Here is a 21974-nt window from a genome sequence, read left to right as displayed (position 1 = left end):
TTTCTAAAAAAAAAAAAACAGAAAACAGTCAGAAAACACGAAGTCCTGTGTATCCCAGGTCATCTGAGCGCTCACAGAGAGAAGGCAGTCATGTGACTGATTGACACATTGAACCATGACTCTCTGTGTTTTTTTACAACCAGCACAATTCAGAAAATCTGCCTTCAGGAGACTAGACCATGATTTCTGGTGAGTTCAGCTTTGTTTTACAGCATGATAACAACAAAAAAAAATTATGATTGTAAATTGCAAACTTGCTTAATCTACTGTTGATTTAGAGTTTGAAAGTTATAACGACATTTCTTTCTATTAGCCTGTTATATGTGTGGTCTGGATGTCAAAAGATTGCTCATGCCCCGAACTGGGACCAGGAGACATTGCTTATGCAAGACCTTCCTACACAACAAAAGGGTGGGCAGTTAAAGGAGAAGTCCGGCCAAAAGTATTTTTTAATGTGTTATTACTTATGGAAAATTAGACAAATTCCTAATGTACATTAAAGGGGTTGTCCGGCGATAAAAAATTATTCACAGAATAACACACATTACAAAGTTATACAACTTTGTAATGTATGTTATGTCTGTGAATGGCCCCCTTCCCCGTGTTTCCCCCCACCCACGCTAGACCCGGAAGTGTGGTGCATTATACTCACCGCATGTCGTGTCGTCCACGGTCTCCGATCGTCAGCAGTGACGTCTTCTTCGTGAGTCCGGCGGATCTTCCCGAGTGCCGGCAACCCTCTGCAGCGTCATCCGAAGCTCAGCCGCGATTGGCTGAGCATAACTGTGCTCAGCCAATCGCGGCTGGGCGGCTGATGACGCGGCCACGTCATCAGCTGCTCAGCCGCGATTGGCTGAGCACAGTTATGCTCAGCCAATCGCGGCTGAGCTTCGGATGACGCTGCAGAGGGCGGCCGGCACTCGGGAAGATCCGCCGGACTCACGAAGAAGACGTCACTGCTGACGATCGGAGACCGTGGTCGGCACGTGAGAGGTAATGTATAGCGCACCACACTTCCGGGTACACGGGTGGGGGTGGTGGGACACGGGGAAGGGGGCCATTCACAGACATAACATACATTACAAAGTTGTATAACTTTGTAATGTGTGTTATTCTGTGAATAATTTTTTATCGCCGGACAACCCCTTTAATTATGGGAAATGCACATGTAGTGCAATTTCCCTTAATTTAGTAGATCAAGGAGTTTTCAAATTCTCTCAAAAACCGTGACGGCACGAATCAGCTGTAATTCCTATGGAGTGTCCAGCAGGGGGCGCACTATATGTAAAAGCCTATGGAACTGTATTGTCTATGAAGCTGTATGTAATGGAGTGTTAGATGGGGTTACAGTACACTATGCTTTATTGATTGAATACGTTTATGGAATACTTTGGGGAGCAAGTGTCCTTACTTTCCATAAGTAATAACATATTAAAAAATACTTTTGGCCGGTGTTGTCCTTTAAAAGGGCTGGAAGAGCTGTGTTTGGGGGTGGATTAGCCATCCTTAGCTGGGTTCTTGCAGCCTGGGGAATGACTTTCTGGGCACTTCCAGCTTATTTGCATATGGATTTGAATAGCTTTATCTCGGCTCTGGAGCAGACAGTCAGTAAAGAAAAAAGTCATGCAGTGAATCCTGGTTAGGTGACCTATGTGCATGTGGGCTTACTTGAGTAGTCAAATCCCTGCTGACAGGTCTTTCTTAAATCTAGTTTTTCATTATCTGGCCAAGTTCAATGTAAATAAGATACGAAGCTATGTGAACTTTATTATCATTTATCCTGACATTTACGTTTATTCCAGGAAAGTATTTGCTCAATAGACTTTACCACCTAAATGAACAAGAAATAAACAATAGTATATTACATCGGCTTCAAAAGGAAAGAGCAAGAAAGATTCAAGAAGAGGAAGAAGCAAGGTATTGCAATATGGCAATATTTGTGACAAGTTGTTATTTATGTATACCATTGTTGCCATCGGCAATACTTGCCATACTTTTTGCGGGGTGGAACAATGCCTCATTTTCAATGGGATCCCAGACGGAGCATATACACATCGTATACACTCTGTCCGGGATCCGTGCGGCACCGCAAATAACTGAATTGTGGCCGTAGGAAACCCTGTCAGTTCACACAGTGAAGCATCAGAGCTCTGCGGCTGGAAAGATCATCCGGCCGGTACTTAAGTACCGGCCGGGATGATCCGGGCAAAGACCAGCCAGGGTCACGGAACGCCCGGTTGTTCATGTTGTGTGAACATAGCCTTAAACCTGCCTCCTTCTCCGGATATGCTGTTTTTTTTCCTTCCATTCTTGACAGCTCAGTGTCTAGGTAACTTAAACACCACTCTGCTCTAAAAACAGTGCTCTGGCTGATGTGTATATAGATAGCATAAATGCAGTTTCTTGCTAAACATTTACAATATATATATATATATATATATATATATATACACCAGCCAGAGTAGTATTCTGTAACCTACACAATAATGGCCCTATTTCACGGGTCGTCTAGAGGAGCAAACGAGCGCTCGTTTGCTCCTCGTTCCACGCTCGCTGCCGCCGCTATTCGGCGCGACTGCAGCGAGCGGGTGACTGCAGGAGGGGCGGCGGGGACCTGTGGGGGGGGGCTGCCCGGGTGATCGCTGATCGTCCGGGCAGCCCATAGGATGCAGCAGCGTCTGCTGCCGACACTCCTATTCAACGGAGCGACGGCAGGAGATTGTTTCTGTATCAGTCGCTTGTTTTTCAACATGTTGAAAAACAAGCAACTGCAAGGATCAGCCAACATGAACGATGTTGGCTGATCGTTGCACTCTATTCCACTGGGACAATTATCGTCTGTAGCGGCCGATATCGTCCGAATACGGACGATAATCGTTCCGTGCAATGGGAGGAAAAAAAGCAGGCATATCAGGAAAAGGAGGCAAGTTTGCCAAATGAATGTATTTGCAAAAATATTTAACTTGACAAGTCCTACAAGTATAACTATATTAGTTGGGATGTTTAAATAAACCTTCGCAAGTGTACTCTTATAAAGAAGTGCAAATCTCTTGGTAAATCCAGATACATCTGAGGCTGTGTATGCTGCAGCCTCAGAAATCTACAATATACACTTGCTGCAAGTAGCAAAGCACTAGTGGTCACTAGTGATGAGTAAATCTCGAGCACGCTCAGGTTCAGACTCTCTGCATTTGATTACCAATGGATAAAAAAGTTGGATGCAGCCCTAGGGCTGCCTGGAAAACAAGGGTACAACCATAGGCTGTATTCATGTTTTCCAGGGAGTTGTCAGACAAGACTCACCAACGGCAGCACTGTCCTGTCCGCTCCTTTGCTGTGGTCCATGGTCATCCTGGGACTGCTCGTGTTTTCCAGCGTCTTCTTTGTCCTTCTGCTGCAATGACACCTCTGGCCACTAGGGTGCGCAGGCAGCCAACTGCTCTTCTCCTACCTGCTACTGCTGTCTGCCAATCTACAGTCATCTGTGCCTATTTAAACTGACTCGACCTGCCCCTTCCTGTCTGAGCATTGTTGGATTCTAGCTTTCCAAGCGAAGGTGTCTGTCTGCTGTTTCTGCTTTATTCCCGTATTTCCTGACCCATGTCTGTTTTTCGGATTACGCTTTCTGCCTAACCCTCGTCTATACTGCCTGCCTCTCCCGCCGACTCAGATTGCCTGACCTGCCTCTGAAGCCACCTGTTTTGACCCTTTGCCTGTCTGACTGCAATATCCGTCTCATCCCTGGTACTGCGCTGACTCTCCTGCTGACAACTCAGATTGCTGACAACATATACTTGGCCTGTTCCCTAATGCTCTGCACCAACTCCATAAGGCCCCCTTCAGAAGGCCCCCAGATCGGCCATATATTAGACTTTAGAAACAACGGATCAATATAGAACAAACTGTGAAGATCCCTAATATATAAGACTTAACTTTTATTAGTAATGATATTAAAAATTGTGCAATAAATAATGTGGTTTTAAAACATGAGACAATAGAGAGCATCCTTTTCTGGTTCAAATGAACCCTGACAGTGCGTAATAGTGGCTTGGCAACAGAACTGGATGTACCAGGGTAATATCCTTTGATACAGTAATGTCACAGGAGGGAGTCACAGAATTTTTTCGAATTTACCACAGAACCGGGGATAAGCACAAAACACCCCGTTCTGTAAAGACTCTCTCACTATTTCGCCCTTATGGAGATGATTAATAACAAACTGAGTAGCTCTATAGTGTTAGTTGCAAAATCATTCATGGGTTAACATAAAACGAGGTAGGGGGGTATACTACCCATTGACCATATATCATATCCCCCTTGGAGCCCCATGAATTAGCAACTAAACTAATAGTCTGCAAAAGCAGCCTCAATTATCAATTGTGTTTTTTTTTTTTATAGACATTTTATTGTAACATCATGTCAGCCAATTGCAAAAAACAACACAGAAAGCATTAGGGGTATCCGATGTCTTTTTGATATATAGGGAGCAAAGCATAAAGATATCTGAGGCTTGCCCACCTCCCACCATGTCCATTCCAGAATCATCCAGTCACTTGAGTAACTCCTCCAAAATCCTCTGAAGCAGTGGAACATCAGTGAGGTGCCGTCAAAAACTCGGCGATCCATTCAGAGGGTGGGTCGGGGAGGACAAGGCAATGTAAGCCCTTTCACATATCTAATCAGTGTCCGTGTCCATATGCAAAGAGACGGAGGCCTGTGCACGTCATCATAACATAGTATCATGAAAGCTAGGACTAAAAGTGAGCTGTTTTGTCATGGGCTATTTCCATGGGGAGAATAGACAGGGTCGGGGCGAAACTGATCGCCTGATATAAAGCTGGCTATCTCTCACCCCTGGTAATATCGAGGGGATAGCCTCTTATATCTATATCTGGCATATAAACTAGGCAGAGTAGAGAAAAGCAACACAAAAGAAAGAGAATAAAACAAATAAACTATCTAACAAAACACAGCCAACTATTCCTATGCATGAGTATCCGGTATGCCATCAGAGTTCACATCTCAGTGGCAGTGGAAGTCGGAGAAATGAAAAGTGGAGAATGTGAGGTGTGAGGTGAGAGGTGAGACCGACCAATCATTCCCAACCCGTTATCCTCAGTCTCGGTGTCAGTGTCAGGATCCGTGAGTTTCAGAGCTCCCAGGGTGCCTCTAACGTCTTCAGTACAGTACCAGCCAGTGAGTCTAAAGTGTTGCATGAGCCGATTTCTCTCCCCCGGAGAAAGACTACGTTCTATAAATCTCCTCCATTTCCCCATAAATGCTTTCATGGAGGTTTCTTTGGTTTTTAGAGCATATAGTAATTCCCAATGCATTGTTTCTTTTAGCAATCTAGTGAGTTCTCCTATCGGGGGAAGCTTATCTTGTAACCAGTAATGTAAGATATTACGCAAGGCTAGCAGAAGGGTAAGGTGTATCCCTTTACTGGCCACCAATCTACTCGGGGCCTCATTATCAGGAGAGTGTGGGATGTAGTGGAATAAGAGGGTCAAGGGGTCTATAGGTAGGTCTATACACCACGTGGAGGTGATAAAATTCCCAACCTGTCTCCAATAGTTCTGGGTCTCCAGGCAAGTCCATAGACCGTGATACAAGTCTGTCGCTGGGGTTTTACATTTCGGGCAATGTGGGGTATAGGGAGTGGAGCGGGACGGGTTATGAAGATTAAAAGCATAAACGGCTTTGTGAATCACCTTCAGGTGTGACTCACGCAGTCGCTCGTTCGGTGTGGCAAGCCTCACCAGGGACAGACCTTTTAAAATTTTTAGAGTTAGGTCTTCACCAGTCAGAGTTGTAGCCCAGCGACCCAGAACTTTATCTACTAGACCTTGGGATGCCTGTTCAGTGAGTAGCGAATATATTTGTGATAGCGAGAGGTGAGAGTCGGTAGGAGTCAGCAAGCAGTCAAATTGGTTCGTTTTCTCCATCTGGGGAAAAGCGCGGACCCTATTTTGGCTATAGCTACAGATTTGTAAATGTTGCCATTGTTGCCGTTGGGGTAGGTTGTACTTACTAGAGAGTTCCTGCCAGGATAAGTAGGTCCCTGACCGCGGATCTAGAAGATCAGCTAGTGTGGTTATATTTTTTGTTTTCCATATCCGGAAAAATGGGTTAGAGTCTCCTTGTGGAAAGGCAGGATTGTGCCAGAGAGGGAAGTATTTTGAGAGGCAGCATGGTAGATGATAGAGTTTACGGATGGCTCTCCACGTTGCCACAGTGTCCCTTAGGAGAATGCAGGAACGTAGGTGCGAGGGGGTCTCAGTATATTTGGCATGGAGAAGGGCTGACAGGTCCCAAGGGGTCGCTAATTCTGTTTCTAAATGTAAATTGGAGAAGTAACTAGTACGCAGTGTCCAATCCCTCACATGTCGAAATAATGCTGCTAAATTATTATCAATTGTGTTGTTGTATAAACATATTAACAGTGATCTGTATGGCTGATAATAAAGCAGGTGTCCAGGGTAAATTACCCTTGGATTTTAAGACACCGTACCTAATCGCCACCAGAGCACTGTTTACTTAGGGATATATGAGTCCCGGTAAATAAATGAGATTTTGTATTAGGTATGGCTACAACTTACTAAGCATATACAGTATGTATAGATAAGTAGATCGTCTGGCTACAAATCAGGCAGGTGTAGGGGGGTCTGTTACCCGTGCAATGATCTGAAGACACCAAGCCCGATAGCCTTAGATCATACAGATGTAGAGGTAACTGCTTAATATTGGTCCAAAAGGGACTGTTAATCAGAGTACGATGGCGTGTCCGGCTTCATGCCGGCTGAGCTGGTACACGGCTAAAATTGATGCTGTGTACTGGCTCAGCCGGCATGAAGCCGGACACGGCATCGTACTCTGATTAACAGTTCCTTTTGGACTGGCAGGGGGACACTGAGGGACACAGGGCACTGGAGGGACACTAAGCATCCCCCTGCCATCATCCTCTCCAGCAGCCACATCCCGCACAGCTCTAGGAGTCGGGTCGTGACATCACCATTTTATCCAGGAAGTGACATCACCATTTTATCCAGGAAGTGAAGCCTTGATGCAGTAAGTGCAGTTAAAAAAAGCACTTTATAAGCATTTGTATAACTTTTTGGGGGCAATACAATACTTTAATAAAAATTTTCACCAGACTTCTCCTTTAATGAATTAGTCATGAGCGCCTTGCAATAAATATCTTTGTGTCGCAGGGGATAGACCCCCAGAGGCACTGTAGGATGGATATAAGCTGAAAGTCACTTTGGGTGCAATCTGACTCTTGGTTGACTGAAGTACTGTAGCATTGCCTAGTCTGATGGCATTGGTGAAGAACCAGTCAGAATTGTACATAAACTAGGTTTTGCGATCTTCAAGTGTCTACTTCCGTTAAGACTGCCTTGTAGCTATCAGCAGTGTTGTGCCAATTGTGCCATTGTGATTTGTGCCAAGCTAATGAGCTACCAGCTGTGTAACTGTAACATTCCGCACTAGTCACCGCCACCTACTCGAAAATCTGAACAGTGTAGAAATTTATAAAGCAGTAAATTTGTATAAAAATATGACGCGTAATATGTGCAGTAATATGTAATGATTTCTTTTCAGGAAAGAACAGGAGGAGACCATAAGGTTGCAAAAAGAGAAGAAAAGGCTGGAAGAGATGCAAAACCAAATAGATGATGCAGAAGAAACGCAGAAAGGTAGGCAGTTACTCACTGTAACATAGAGAAGCTGAGTCACGGACACATTACCATAAATAAATAGTGTATATAACATAGAATTATGCTAAAATGTGTAGTATTTACTGTAATATATTGTGACTCAGCTTCTGTATATACGTATACTGTACTATAACCCATTGCCTAGCATGTAGGTAGTTATACATGGTGTTATTTAGTTACATGTTCAGAATTAGACAGGAGAGAAAATTCACAATATTATTGTGAAATTCAATTTCACAATAAATCCCTCTTTAGTCCCAGAAGTTCTCAAAGAGAACTACCCCCCTGCTTCTTTTGCACTGACGATAAAACCAGTAGCTGCCAGGTACTCAGGATTAGACAGATGTTATCCCTCACTGAATCCCTAGTATACCGTCCTAATCTTTAGTAAGTGCCTAATTTCTACAACAAAGCTACACAAATTGCCAAGATGGCTATCATTGCTATTATGGCCATCAGTCTGGTCATTCTAGATTCTTCTCTCTGGAGGCACAACTAATGAAACCATTCTCTCTCCTGGGCCACTGGTCCACTGCCCTCTGGAGCACTGGCAGGATTGGAAGAACCTCAGTTTAACCCTTCGATTTCTGCAGTTCATAATGGCATGATCAAAAGGGATTCCCGACTGATCTGATCACTGGGTTTCGCAGTGACCCAATCTGACACTGGGGAAATGCTCCACAGTCAGTCCTGGATGGTTGTCTGTTCAGTCAGCCTGCTGCTAGGGCCAACTTATTCCACAGCTCTCTACATCTTGCTATCACCCTGTCACAATTAGGGCTCACACTCCAAATTCACCTGTATAGTTTTGGAGTGTGGGAGGAAGCCAGAGTACTGAGGGGAAACCCGTGTGAACATAGGGAGAATATACATATACATGTGCCTTACACATGTCAACTGAGTGCTGCAAGACAACAGTGCTAAGCACCATGCTATTTTATAGTGCATAACACAGCTAAAAAATAATATCAATTTCTTTTTAATAAGATCATTTTTATTGAAGTTTGTTTCTTTTTATAACAAGGACAAAGGCAAAAAAAAGAAAAACTTTCCTTTGACATCACAGTTCCAAATGCAGAACACTAGTTTACATAGAATGATTCAATGATAAATTGCATGCAATGCCAAATTTGTCAAAAGCTTAATAACATATGAAATAGAACCTCAAAACTGACTTCTTGTGGTAAATCTTTCATAAGCTCAGGGCTCAGTCCCAATCTACCATATATTCTACACCCCCCCCCCCCCCACACACACACACACACTCAATGACATCTTGTCCGCATCGGATCATTACAACAGACGTTTTTACAGGCAAGATACACACACTCCAGTTTATTCATTCAATGTCCTTAGTCCCCTTACCCCCAAAAGTCATAACAAATAAATGTTCTTAATAAACATTTGCATGGGATTCCTACATGTCTGAGGCAAGATGGCAGATGAGAGGCCCGGTGTGTCTATCCATGTCCCCCAAACCCATTAATAATATCAATTTCTGACACATAAAATGAGACCTCTTACAGTCATGTCATTAAAAAGAAAAAAAAAAGTTTTAGCTGCATAAACACAATCAAAAACAGAAAAAAATACCTGGTCAACAAGGCCCTTTCTGGCCTAGCCATTAGGAATTAAAGCAGATGAAGGCTCAAAAATGGAACATAACTTAGTAAGTTCGATAGAGCTTGCCATGCTTTTAAAATAAGTTTTTTAGTTTTTAGCTTTCTAAACTATTAACAAGACTTTATAGAGGAAGATGAGAACAGTGTAATCATGAGAGACGCCACAATAGTGCATAAGTGTCAAGGAGGTAGGCATCTGTGGGGAGCAGCAGTGCCAGAAGGGAGGAGTTGTTAATGTAATGTATGATATTGATCGCTCTGGTGGTGTTGTCCCGTGCTTCACAGGTAGGCATGAATCCTACTTGGTCAAGATGAATGACATGTTGAAGAAGAGGAGTCAGGCTCTGGGCTAGGATTTTAGCAAATAATTTAGAATCCAGGTTCAGGAGGGAAATGGGGCAATAGTTCTGGCACTGGAAGGGATCTTTACCATCCTTGGGTATTACCGTGATGTCGGCATGAAAAGAATCAGGAAGGAGCCCCCCAAGATAGAATTAAAGGCAGAGACGAAATGGTCACAGAGGAGGGGGGCAAAGGTATTATAGTAAGGCAGAAGGAGACCATTGGGCCAGGAACTTTACCGGTCGAGGAGAATTTAATGGCAAGGCTGATATCTTTTTAATCTCTACTATATACTAAAGTGGTTTTAATTATTTTTTTTTATCTGCAATAGCTTGTGTTTTGCTCAGTTAGAAATATATAGCAGCTGTCTGCATCAGAAAGGAAACATGTCAATGCTATAGTGACTGCTTTAGAGCCCTATTACACAGGACGGTTATCGTGCAAAAAATCGTTATGTTGTTTGAATTTAAACGATAATCGTTCTGTGTAATTGCAGGCAACAATCAAAAAATCGTTTGTATGTTGATGATCGTTGATTTAAATCTGAACCTAAAATTATTGTTAAGTGTTCGCCAATCCTTCGCTGTGATTCCACATTCGTTCGCTCAAGTTCCACAATTGTTCACTAATCCTTCAGTGTAATTGTTCATTGTTTTGCTGGGATCAGAAGGAGTAAACGATCATAGTAACGATCGTAATAAAGATCTTAACTAACGACTATCGTTCTGTGTAATATGGTGAACGATTTCAGGTTAACGATAAACAATCTTGTTTGCTTTCGTTTATCTTTAGTCATTAATCGTTAAAAATCGCTCTGTGTAATAGGACCCTTACATTCATGTCTTTATCTGGCAGATACAGAGGACCAAGGTGCAGTGGATGCTGATCAACCTCCTTCCCCAGGACCAGCTTCATCTAACCAAGAGTTGTCAGCCATTGTACCAGAACCAGAAATACAGTCAAATACGGAGGCGGCAGAACAAGGTTACTTCATATATTTTACCATTTGTTTAAAATGATCTGTGGTATCCTTATACCTAAATGGTATAAGGATGGAACACGATTTAAAAAATTCCCCATTGCTGATTTTTATTAAACAGTTAGGAGGCATTGTATCTAAGCCCCTGCCATCTCAGTGCTCAGTGTCCTGATGCGAGTGGATTTAGGTTCAATCATTAGTTTCTAGGTGAAAATTACCTGTAGCATTTTCCGGTCTTTCCTTATGAAATAACAAGTAGCATCTTTCTTATTGCTTTGTGAAGAAGCGATGTACCAGTATTGCTACTTCATAGGGAATAGAGTGCATGTATATTAGAATAGAAAGAGTTGGGAGATCTACATTCATCATTCAATGGTCAGCAGAAGCGGGAGATAGATGCCTAGCGCAAAAGTCTCAAACTTGGACGGATAAATGGGTCGCACACAGGAAAAAGTTCATGAGCCTCATTCCTCTCAAACTCACATAATACAAAATTAAATATTTGCCCCCATATAGTAATAATGTTCCCCTCTTTTTCCATATAGCAGTAATCCTCCCCTGTGGTTCCATATAGTAATAATGCCCCCAGGTGCCCCTCATGCAGTAATAATGTCTCTCTTTACCCCCATAAAGTAATGATGCACCCCTGTGCCTCCATATAGTAATAGTGCCCCCTGTGTTTCCATTCAGGAATCAACCTCCACTCTGTATTTCTCCATACAGTAACAATGCTTCCCTGTACCTCCACTCATTAATAATGTCCTTTTTGCCTCCATCAAGTAGTAATGTCCACTGTTCCTCCATACAGTTATAATGTACCCCCCTCCCCCCATACCTTCATTCAATAATAATAGCCCCTGTGTCTCTATATAGTAATAACTAAAACACCAAAATTGTGTCAGATTAGAGTGGAGGTATTATGAGAGTATTAACTAGTTGTCACCTAGGCTATAAACATGATAGCTCAGAGCCTACATAAGTACACTATTAGGTAGCTGACAAAAGAAAAAATGTGTGTGAACAACTAATAAAAACCGTCCGCTGTTTGCAAAAGATGTCCGAAAATAATGTTTGCGTTCATTATTTTGATGTTCGCAGTAAAAAAGTCCGTTATTCAATACATTGTGTGCATAGGATGTCCGTCTTCCCATTGACTTCAGTGCATTGCCATTGCAGTCAGTTAAACGGTGGCAATAACAGACCTTTTTTTAAATATCAAAATCGGCCACCTTTTCTCTATTTTTGACGTTGTGTGAACATAGCCAGTGAAAGATGCTTGGATGTGTTCTGCTCTTATATTGTTAGTTGCATGTTAATTACAATGTAAGATTTTATTTCTTTTCCCAGAAATTGTTTTACCTGAAGTTCCTGAGGGAGGATATCCAGATGTTCCAGAGATAGAGCCAATGAAGCAGCTCGTGAACACGTTTAATGAAGAGTGGCAATTGCTGGAACCAGTGTTTGCTGACTCATCTCTAGTTAGTGTCACTTTCCTGGAAATAGCTGATAAATCACCGGAAATGCTTCTACAAGAGGCAGTGACATCTATGGAAAGTGAGTATGTTTATTAGGAGAGATAATTCTTATAAACACACACAATAAATATAAATATATATATATATATATTTTGACAATGATTATTTTGTTTTGGGCCTGATAAGCTCATAAAATGTGTCTGGGAGGACAATACTATGTCAATTATCATTATTTCTACGTTACAAAAAGGATTGTTTCAAGGTTTCAACCCATGCATATTTGTTCACTGTCATAACAAACAGATGACTTTACAATTGTCTTGCTTGTTTGCTTGTTACACATTAAGGTTATGTTCACACACCATCGAAATGATGGACATTTTTATTGGACAGCCATCATTTGACAACAAATAATGTCTGTTATTCTATATCAACAACTGTTACTCGTATAATAATGGTCATTGTTATAACATAAAAGCTGTTATTTGTTGTTAAATGACAGCCATCCAATAAAAGTGTTTTAACAGTGTGTGAACATAGCTTAAGACATACTGTATGGTTGCTGATACAATTAATCTCATTGTAACATGAAAAACAAAAAAAACAAACATTGCAGGTAAAGTTTAGGAATGTAAGTTGAGGACAGTCAAGGATAGTCTATGCAAGGAGGAATGTGGGTTAGATGGAGTGTGGACTTGGTTTTAAATACAATAGGGGAGATATATAAAAACTAACCAAGGAAAACACTGTCGGCTGCTGGCTGAAGTGCTTAGTACAGTGAAATCCTAGGTTCATGGCCCCCTTGGGGGCAACTGAGGCTCTGCATACTTTTTTTCATATTGATGTTCCCCAGTGGCAATACACCTAGGATTTCACTGTATTGAGCGCTGTAACCAGCATCCGACAATGTCTTCTTTGGCTGGTCTCCCTGAGATCAGTGATCTGTTTTCCGTATTGGTCTACTAGACATTGCTCTCACCGAGCCAGAATGCTGTTCCTCACTGATGAGGGGCAACACCCCGAAACAGCTGTCTGTGGATGGATACCTGGCTTTGGTATTTCCCTAGTCATATCATCAGACTCATCTGGATATTGACTGAAGGGTGGTTTTGGTGGTCTCCGTACAAGTGCCATCCCTTTGCTAAGTCCTTTCCAGGACGAATATCTTGCCAGTTCCATCTTTTGAGACTCGTACCTGAGGCTCCGACGACTTTTTGCATATTAATTTTACATAATGCAACAGTTTAGACCTAGTTTTCTTAATGACACAACCCCTTCATGGCAAAAATGCCCTCTACAATCCTGTGCACATAGTCAAATTTAAACCAGACTTTCCACAAGTCATTTCCCCTTTGTCCAGCACAGCACATCTCTCCATTTGTTTTGTCTATTCTGATTTAACAATCTGCCCCATTACAAGCCCTTTTGGTTCAAACTGCACCAAAACTCAGGAAGAGAGCAACTGCCCCATTGTGTCTTTACTGTCACTTCACACATGCAACAGATTTAAAACAAGTCTCTTCTGTTTTCTTGATTTATTGAAATAATGATGGTGTTGTCTTAGGGCCATTTCAATATCATGGATGGGAAATAACATCCCAGGACATAGATGAAGAAGCAGAAGACATACAGGCAGAGCTGGAAGCTGGGGAGGAAGAAGAGGAACATGAAGAAAAGGAGGAGGAAGAGGAAGAAGAAGTAGGTGTCCTCTGAAAACATGAATAAACAGGCACCGTTGTTTTAATCTCAGCAATTCGCCCCATTCCTTCACTCACCTTAGAGCCCTATTACATGGAAAGATTATCCTGCAAACAATTGTTACATCATTTGAATTTAAAGTGTGCCTGTTGTAATTTTTTTTGTGGAAATCAATAGTCGATTTTAAGAAACTTTGTAATTGGGTTTACTAGTCGAAATTTTTTTTATCATGACAAAGCAGTTTGAAGCTCTCCTCCCTGTCTACATGGTTCTCTATGGGGAGGGGAGGGGTTGAGGGAAATGAGGCACCAAAACAGGACAATAAAGAGTTAATTTACAGCTACATCATTAGGCTATCTCCTCTGAAGTCAGCACTGACTTCTGAATACAGGCTTTCACACAGGTCCCGCTGTGTAATCCTTTGTTCTCTGCTGGCGACTAATCTCCCGCTTTCCTCCTCCCCCCTCCCCTCTCCATGGAACAGAAAGGGCCCGACTGACTAAAAGAGTCGAGATTCCTTGATAATAAGCAGTGAATGAGACAGAGGGGGAGGGGACCTGGGGAAAGTCTTTTTGAATGCAGATAATGGCATATTTGCCTAATAAACCCAATTACAAAGTTTCTCAAAATCGCCTGTACTAATGATTTCTGCAAAAAAACAAAACAACAACAGTGACACTTTAAAGAACTCAGATCTGTGATTGTTGCCCCCTTGACGAATCTTTATATCCAGTGCTAAAGGGAGATTCTCTTGATGATTGGAGAATGGCCAATGTTGTACAAGAAGGGTAGTAGGTTACAGTTTAGGGGGTACATACACAGACAAAAATCAGACATTACAGAAATCCACACTTATTATTTGTCTCCGAGGTGTGAGGGCCTGCTCATAAAAGCTTAATATCTATAACAGGATTGTTCCAAACATCCACTACACTTTAAGTAAAATAACATTGCTTCTGATCTCTCCCCAACTAACTTCAGACTTTCCGCTTTTTCCTGTGGTCATTTAAACACTTCTATCCTGAACCTTATTTAAAAAGTTTATCCAGGTGTTTTAAATGGCATTTTGCAAGTGACTAATAAAAATTCACATTTTTATTTATGTCAAGTCTTGCACACCATATGTACACCAAAGAACAAACCCTCCCTACCACATCCTCTGAAACAGAAACCAGGGGTGACTGGGAATGTTACATGACAGATTTTCAATTTGACATGCTGCCAGTCAGTAACAGTAGCATTCCTTGTATATACTGTATGTGTATGTGTAAGTGTGTATATGTGTATACATATGTATATGTGTAAGTTTTTCTTTTTATTACTAGAAAAAGAGAAATGAAAGCAGACTATTTTTCCTTTTTTAACAGGATGAGACTTCCCTACATGAAAAAAAGAAACAATATGGAGACTCTAAGAACTTCTGCCCAGTGGCTTTAAAAGACCAACGTATACTTCAACCAGGACAAATGGATTATGCGGCAGTATACAGAGAGAAAACTTACTACTGTTCCGGGCCGGAAGCAAGAAAGAAGTTTCTTGAGAACCCTCAGTATTATACTGCTCATGAAGAACCTTTACAAGTAATGTTCCTATATATGTATTTTGATAAGTACGGTTGTAAATAATGATCATGCATATTAACAAGTGTAGTTATCAAAATATTTACATCTCAAAAAACGCTGATTGAACATAGCCTTAAAGTTTTTTCAGCCAAAAATTAATGATGGTCTGTCCTGAGGATAAGCCATCAATCAGTGATCAGAAATGTGTCCCTGCCAGTCAGCTGCTCAGGAGGGCTGCCGCAGGTGGATCTATGTGCCGAAAAGGCTCACGATAAGTTGAATATGTTCACTTCATAGTGGCCATGTCTATCTAATGCACTTTAGCTACTGTTCAAGTGAACAGACCCAACTACTTTTTGCCCCATTTACCTCATAGATCTGACTGTAGCACCCTCATTAAACTTCTGATTGGCAGGGGTGCTGGGTATTGACATTCTGATGATCAGTGATTGATGGCCCATTCTGAGGATATGCCATCAATCATTTTTGCCTAGAAAACCCTTTAAGGTCATGTTCACACCTACTGGATCACAGCGGATTACATGCTGCAAGTTCTGCAGCAAAATCCTGTTACTGCCATTTTGAATAGGTTTACATACTCGCAGCAGAATTTCCTTTTGCTGCGAGTATGTAAAGCGCCATCCCTTTTATCCCGTTACGGCCCAGTGAATACTTTACCTGTCCTCGCTTTGGCCTGCTCCTTTGGCTTCCAGATCCCTGCTTAGCCAATCAGTGTGCTGTCCCAGAGAGCTGGAAGCCACAGAAGCAGGCCAGAGCCTGGACAGGTAAAGTATTCCACGACTGTGGCAGGTTAAGGGGGGTGGCACTTTAAACCTATTCAAAATGACAGTACCGGGAATCGCATTGGATTTCGATGCAGAACTCCACATTGTCTCCTGCTCCCACTGCTCTCCCACCTTAGGAGACAAATATTCCATGCCTCTGTCTCACATTATGTGTGTTTGCTAGGCACAGGCTGATAATGCAGAGAGGGGGCAGGGCATGATTCACCATCTCTGACCGGCCAGAAGCAGGTGTTTCAAAAGTTCGCAAAAGTCTACAGAGAAATTAGGGCTATGTTCACACATGTTGGAGTGTCATTGCAGTACTGCAGCATCTACACAAAAATGATGCAGTAACACAAATAGATAATGCTAAACAGCAGAGAGGATAAGAGGCGGCACTGCCAATCCCACCTGCACAAAAAACAAGGCATAAACAGTATATCCCATGTAAGATAATATCGGATAAAGTCTTTTTTTTATGGGAATCAACTTCAAAGATAAAAGATGCTTGATCATAATATGTGCGTGGAGATAAAAAGGAAAAAAAAATAATTCAAAAAGTTCTTTGCTTTATTCCAATATCAGCATTACAGGTAGAGAATACACTGTGCGGGTGGGACCACAATGAAATTGTAAAGTACTGCAAATAATTCAGTAACTCAATGAAACTGCAATGTGTGAACACAGCCTAGATTTTCTGCAACAGCTTTGGGTGGGGAATAGGCAGGGCGGGGGTCTGTGATGGAACAGCTGAGGGACAGTAATGCATTCTGGAACCTGTAGTACTGAGTAAATCTGCTCAACCAGGAAATACAGAAACAAAAAACAGAACAAAACCCCCCAAAACAAATGGATTTTTGGTAGTTTCAAAACTGGGATAGATAGGTAAGTATTGTTATATGCTTCTGCAGAAGTTTCATTTTTTTTAACCTCCACCCGGAGTTCCCCTTTAACACCAATTCAAAGTTTTATTGTAGTTCTATGTGGCATTGCATAGGGCTGATGAGAAGAACTATACAAAGAGGGTCTTCCCTATGTTTCCTCAAAATGTATTTTACAATAGGTTTTTTAAGACCAGATAGCCCATTTATTGTCCTGCTACTCTATCCTGATCTTATGCTAACAGCAAGAACTAACATACTAAATTTAATGTCATTGTATATTGAGGGATATTGTAAATATTTAGATTAGGTAGAAAATTGTGACCTTTATCGTGCATGGCCTAATAATGAAGCCATCCTTGTTGTCTGTAGAAACACTATAAATCTCTGCTTTCAATTCTGCTTTCTAATCGCAGGCTCCACCTTTGAGAGTGCTTCTGATTGGTACAAGTGGTTCTGGCAAGACAGTTAGTTCAAGGTGGCTAGCAGAAAAACTAGGTATATTCCACATTCAGTTCAAAGAACGTCTCCAAGAGATCATGCTGTCCAAGCTAGAGAAGAAGATTGGATCTCAATTTGAAGATGACTTAATTGAGGATGGTTCTGAAGAGGAAGCCATGCTACTTGGATTAGAAAATGAAGGCCCAGATGAAGAAAGAAAAGAAAATAAGATTGAGCCAAAGGTAAATCTATTTGATTGGCATTTTGATGTGCAGTATGGATTAAATTGTGTATCTTGGATCCATTATGTATCTTGGATCCATTCCACTAATATATTTTAAAATTATTTTGTATAGGAAGAAGTGGTATTATCCGAAGAGGAAGAAGCAGTCAGGTCCTATTTAGCGGACAATGAGCCTCTACCAACAGAAGTTCTGGACCAGCTTGTGGTAGAATGGTGGGCTAAGGAACCTTTTCAGTAATTTCTAAATTTTTTAAAATCTGACTGGAAGGATAAAGGGAAACTGTAAACATGTCAGTTCTGTTGGTGCCATATAAGAGAAACAATATATATATATATTTTTTTTGGGGGGGGGGGTGATTTATCAAGACCGGCATATCTATACACTGGCCTTAAAGGGGTATTCCCATCTTAACTAACCTAGTTATACTTGTGGAGTTCGTCAAGTTAAAAAATTTTGCAATTGTAACCACTGCTTTTAAAGCAGAGTGGTGGTCGGTAACCAAGACAACGAGCTGTCAACAAGTAGAGGGAAAGAGCAGCCATATCAGGAAAAGGAGGCGAGTTGCTAAACAAATATTTAACCTGTCAAGGCCTACATTTATAACTTAATTAGCTGAGATGAAAATACCCCTTTAACTAAATCCTCACCCTTATGTCCCATAACAGATTTATTGAAATACGCCCACCTTGCAATAAATCCTGAGGCTACCGTGCAGCAGTCTTGAAAACCTGTGCCAACTCCGAGCTGGCATAGATTATCAACATGTGTATTCTGTACGGTTCTCTATACTGTAATTAAGACTGTGTGTTTTTTTATATTACAGTTCAGCTGGATTTGTACTAGATGGCTTCCCTAGTACCATTGAGGAAGTCCAATACATTGGTGACCGTGGCTTGTTCCCTGATATTGCTGTCTTCCTAGAAGCAGATGAGAGTGACATTTGTAATAGGTTACTTCCCCCACGTTTAGCAAAGTGGCAGGAACGGCAAAAAAGAAAGGAAAAACAAAAACAGAAACTTAAAGATATGAAGAAGAAAATACGGGTATGTAAATGCATTTTATAAGAGAATACTGTGTTTTACCTTTTTCTCCATTGCATTTGGATGTCTGGTAAAGTGACAATTTAGAAACTTTCATTAAAATAGACCCTTATAATGATATCCCCCCCCCCCCCCCCCCATGTCCGGTTCTCAGCTCAGATGCTGCTTGTTTCATATATACCTGTATAAAACTTGTCTGTGTTTGCTGATAAAGTGATGGTGTGCTATCTTTTGTTAAAGGGTATTCCCATATTAAAGGAGAAGTCCGGCAAAATTTTTTATTAAAGTATTGTATTGCCCCCCAAAAGTTAAACAAATTACCAATATTCACTCAATACAGGAAATGTTTATAAAGTGCTTTTTTCCCTGCTCTTACTACTGCATCAAGGCTTCACTTCCTGGATACCATGGTGATGTCACTTCCTGGATAAAATGGCGATGTCACTTCCTGGATAACATGGTGATGTCACGACACAGAGCTGAGTGGGCTGTGGCTGCTGGAGAGGATGATGGCAGGGGGACACTGAGGGACACAGGGCACTGGAGGGACACTGACCATCCCTCTGCCATCATCCTCTCCAGCAGCCACAGCCTGCACAGCTCTGGGAGTGGGGTCGTGACATCACCATTTTATCCAGGAAGTGAAGCCTTGATGCAGTAGTAAGTGCAGGGAAAAAAGCACTTTATAAGCATTTCCTATAATAAGTGTATATTGGTGATCTATATAACTTTTGGGGGCAATACAATACTTTAATACAATTTTTTGCCAGACTTCTCCTTTAACTTGTGAAAATAAATAAATAAAAAAAATATATGAGGGGTTATATGGTGCACACTGCTCATGTACAGCAAGTTAATTCTCTGTGGCGGAGATTTATCAATGGGTGTAAAATACACACTGGTGTAAACTGTCCACAACAACCAATCACAGCTCAGCTTTCAGCTTTGGTAAAATAAAAGAGGAGCTGTGATTGGTTGCTGTGGTGACTTTACACCAGTGGATATTTTACACCCTTTGATAAATCTGGGCCTTTGTGCCTGCTGAATATTGCAAAGCTTTGAGCTCAGAAATGTTCAGCGACCTCATACAAAATGTGTGTATGTGTGGTGGCTGTGCACATTCGGTGCGCACTATCCATTCTATATTTTTTAGATCAATGTGGATAGAAGATAACATGATGAGATTGGAATATCCCTATCCTCTATTCATAACCGAGAGAACATAACACAGATTTATTATCATAAAAAGACCCCCCCATCTATTCAAATTTTATATAAATGCTTCAAATGATCAAAGTGATTTGAACTGGTGACATGGTATATGTCAAGTGTAACATAAAGAGCAAAATCCCCAGTAGCACTCCAATCACCACAGGGGCCCAACCTGGCTTCCCTACGGACGCAGATTTCACCCGGGTCGTGGATCCCAATCGGCCCAGTGAATGCAATATATTGAGAATGGATGACAGCGTCCAATCGTGCAAAAATCTCTTTTTATTCCTCCATTTAGCAGACAATGAAATGACGTTTCGACTCGTCTGAGTCTTTTTCAAATTTTTGAAAAAGACTCAGACGAGTCGAAACGTCATTTCATTGTCTGCTAAATGGAGGAATAAAAAGAGATTTTTGCACGATTGGACGCTGTCATCCATTCTCAATATATGGTATATGTCTAGGTCATCCAATTCTGTTTAGCAACGTACCAGCATATCTGAACTCCACTGTTTCAGTTTCAGTGATGCGGTGTCTCAGGTCATTCGGAGCCTGTGGATGGTGGGGGGGGGGGCAGATACACAGAGTCCTTGTGGCCCCCACAGATAGAAATTGCAAGGTGTTAGGCTAGGTGATCATCTGTAATTAAGACATGGACAGATAAGTGTGCCTCTTTATGCACTCTCATTTATGAATATGATTGTTTCATTTTGCTTCCATTCTGAATCACATTGTCTGCACTAAAAAATATAGCCTATGGCTATGTTCACACTTGGTTTAACAGCGTCCGTTGCAAAACAGCTGCACATAGAATTAACAGAGCGATTATAACTGAACTATTGCAGGATGAACAGATTGCCAAAAGACGCGCTGAACTTTTAGCTGCACAAAAGATTGATGAGGAAAAGACGGTAAGATTTGTCATTTTAATACTACCTCTATATCATTGTTTATTTTTTGAGCTTATGCATTTGTATTCAGGAAGGATCGACTCAATGGGATCCCAGAAATACCGTAGATTTCTAATAATGCAAGAGCTTTTGTTTTTCCATTTAAAAAAAATGTATACTGCTCTAATGATATGCGTATAGAGTTAGGGTTGGACCAACCTGAGTACAACAAAGCATAAAATACAAAAGAGGGGTTGAATGAGATGTTAAACTATGGGTCTCCAAACTGCGTCCCTCCAGCTGTTGCAAAACTACAACTCCCATCATGCCTGGATAGCTAAAGCTTTGGATTTGGCTGTCTAGGCATGATGGGAAATGTAGTTTTGCAACAGCTGAAGGCCGCAGTTTGGAGACCCATGTGTTAAACAGAAAACAACAGATACTACACTTGATCTTAGCCAAAAGGTGGAGAAGCGATATAAATTGTTTTATTTTGTATTACCATATTTTTCGTTTCATAAGATGCAATTTTTAGCAAAGAAAAGTATCTTGCCAAAAAAGTGCCTGGGTCTTATATTCAGGAAACACGACAGCTCCACACTGTGAGGCCACCCTAACTGCTCCCCCTAATGTTCAGGCAAAGCAAGCACTGACTCAGCATCTGTGTGCCTGACTGCTGGGTGACCTGTGCAGCTACTGATAGCTGCACAGTCCTCTCCCTTCTCCTGCCGAACAATGCAGGAGATGAATTCACATCACCTCCAGATTCCTGCATGTATAAGCCCCTGGGAACTTACCCAGAACAGAGCTGAAGGACCTGAATAACCTTCAGTGATGCCTTAGTGATGTGATAAGTCACATGACTGTGAGGAGTGTGCACTATATCTACTGTAGGTAAGGACAATCTGTATTAAAATTTGTGCTTGTCTCTGTATGCACATAGCAGAGCTGTTTGCATATGGTAATGTAGAAGAGGTTTGTGTGTCTCTGTCTATTGATACAGCACTGTGTGTGCCTGTGGGTATGTTTATGTAGCAGAGCTGTGTTTGTTTTAATGTAACAGGATGTGTATGATGCAGCAGAG

At 41.5% G+C, this 21974-nt stretch overlaps 1 protein-coding gene and 1 pseudogene across 2 annotated transcripts in view; one reads left to right on the top strand and one right to left on the bottom strand.

Moving 5' to 3' along the window:
• Nucleotides 1–21974, top strand: part of AK9 (adenylate kinase 9) — an 83062-nt gene that overhangs the window by 39784 nt on the left and 21304 nt on the right. For both annotated transcript variants that reach the window (XM_069974826.1, XM_069974825.1), the window contains exons 18-27: nt 1803–1917; nt 7603–7697; nt 10538–10666; nt 12009–12215; nt 13701–13834; nt 15202–15414; nt 17479–17745; nt 17860–17981; nt 18572–18791; nt 20846–20911. In XM_069974826.1, coding sequence (XP_069830927.1) covers nt 1803–1917; nt 7603–7697; nt 10538–10666; nt 12009–12215; nt 13701–13834; nt 15202–15414; nt 17479–17745; nt 17860–17981; nt 18572–18791; nt 20846–20911 — 1568 coding nt within the window. The remainder of the gene's footprint in view (nt 1–1802; nt 1918–7602; nt 7698–10537; nt 10667–12008; nt 12216–13700; nt 13835–15201; nt 15415–17478; nt 17746–17859; nt 17982–18571; nt 18792–20845; nt 20912–21974) is intronic.
• LOC138796106 (U2 spliceosomal RNA) lies at nt 21263–21368 on the bottom strand (annotated as a pseudogene).

This window comes from Dendropsophus ebraccatus, chromosome 6 (genome assembly GCF_027789765.1).
Source record: "Dendropsophus ebraccatus isolate aDenEbr1 chromosome 6, aDenEbr1.pat, whole genome shotgun sequence".
Classification (NCBI taxonomy): domain Eukaryota; kingdom Metazoa; phylum Chordata; class Amphibia; order Anura; family Hylidae; genus Dendropsophus; species Dendropsophus ebraccatus.
The sequence above is the reverse complement of the archived record's forward strand: the minus strand, read 5'-3'. Positions and strand labels throughout refer to the sequence as shown.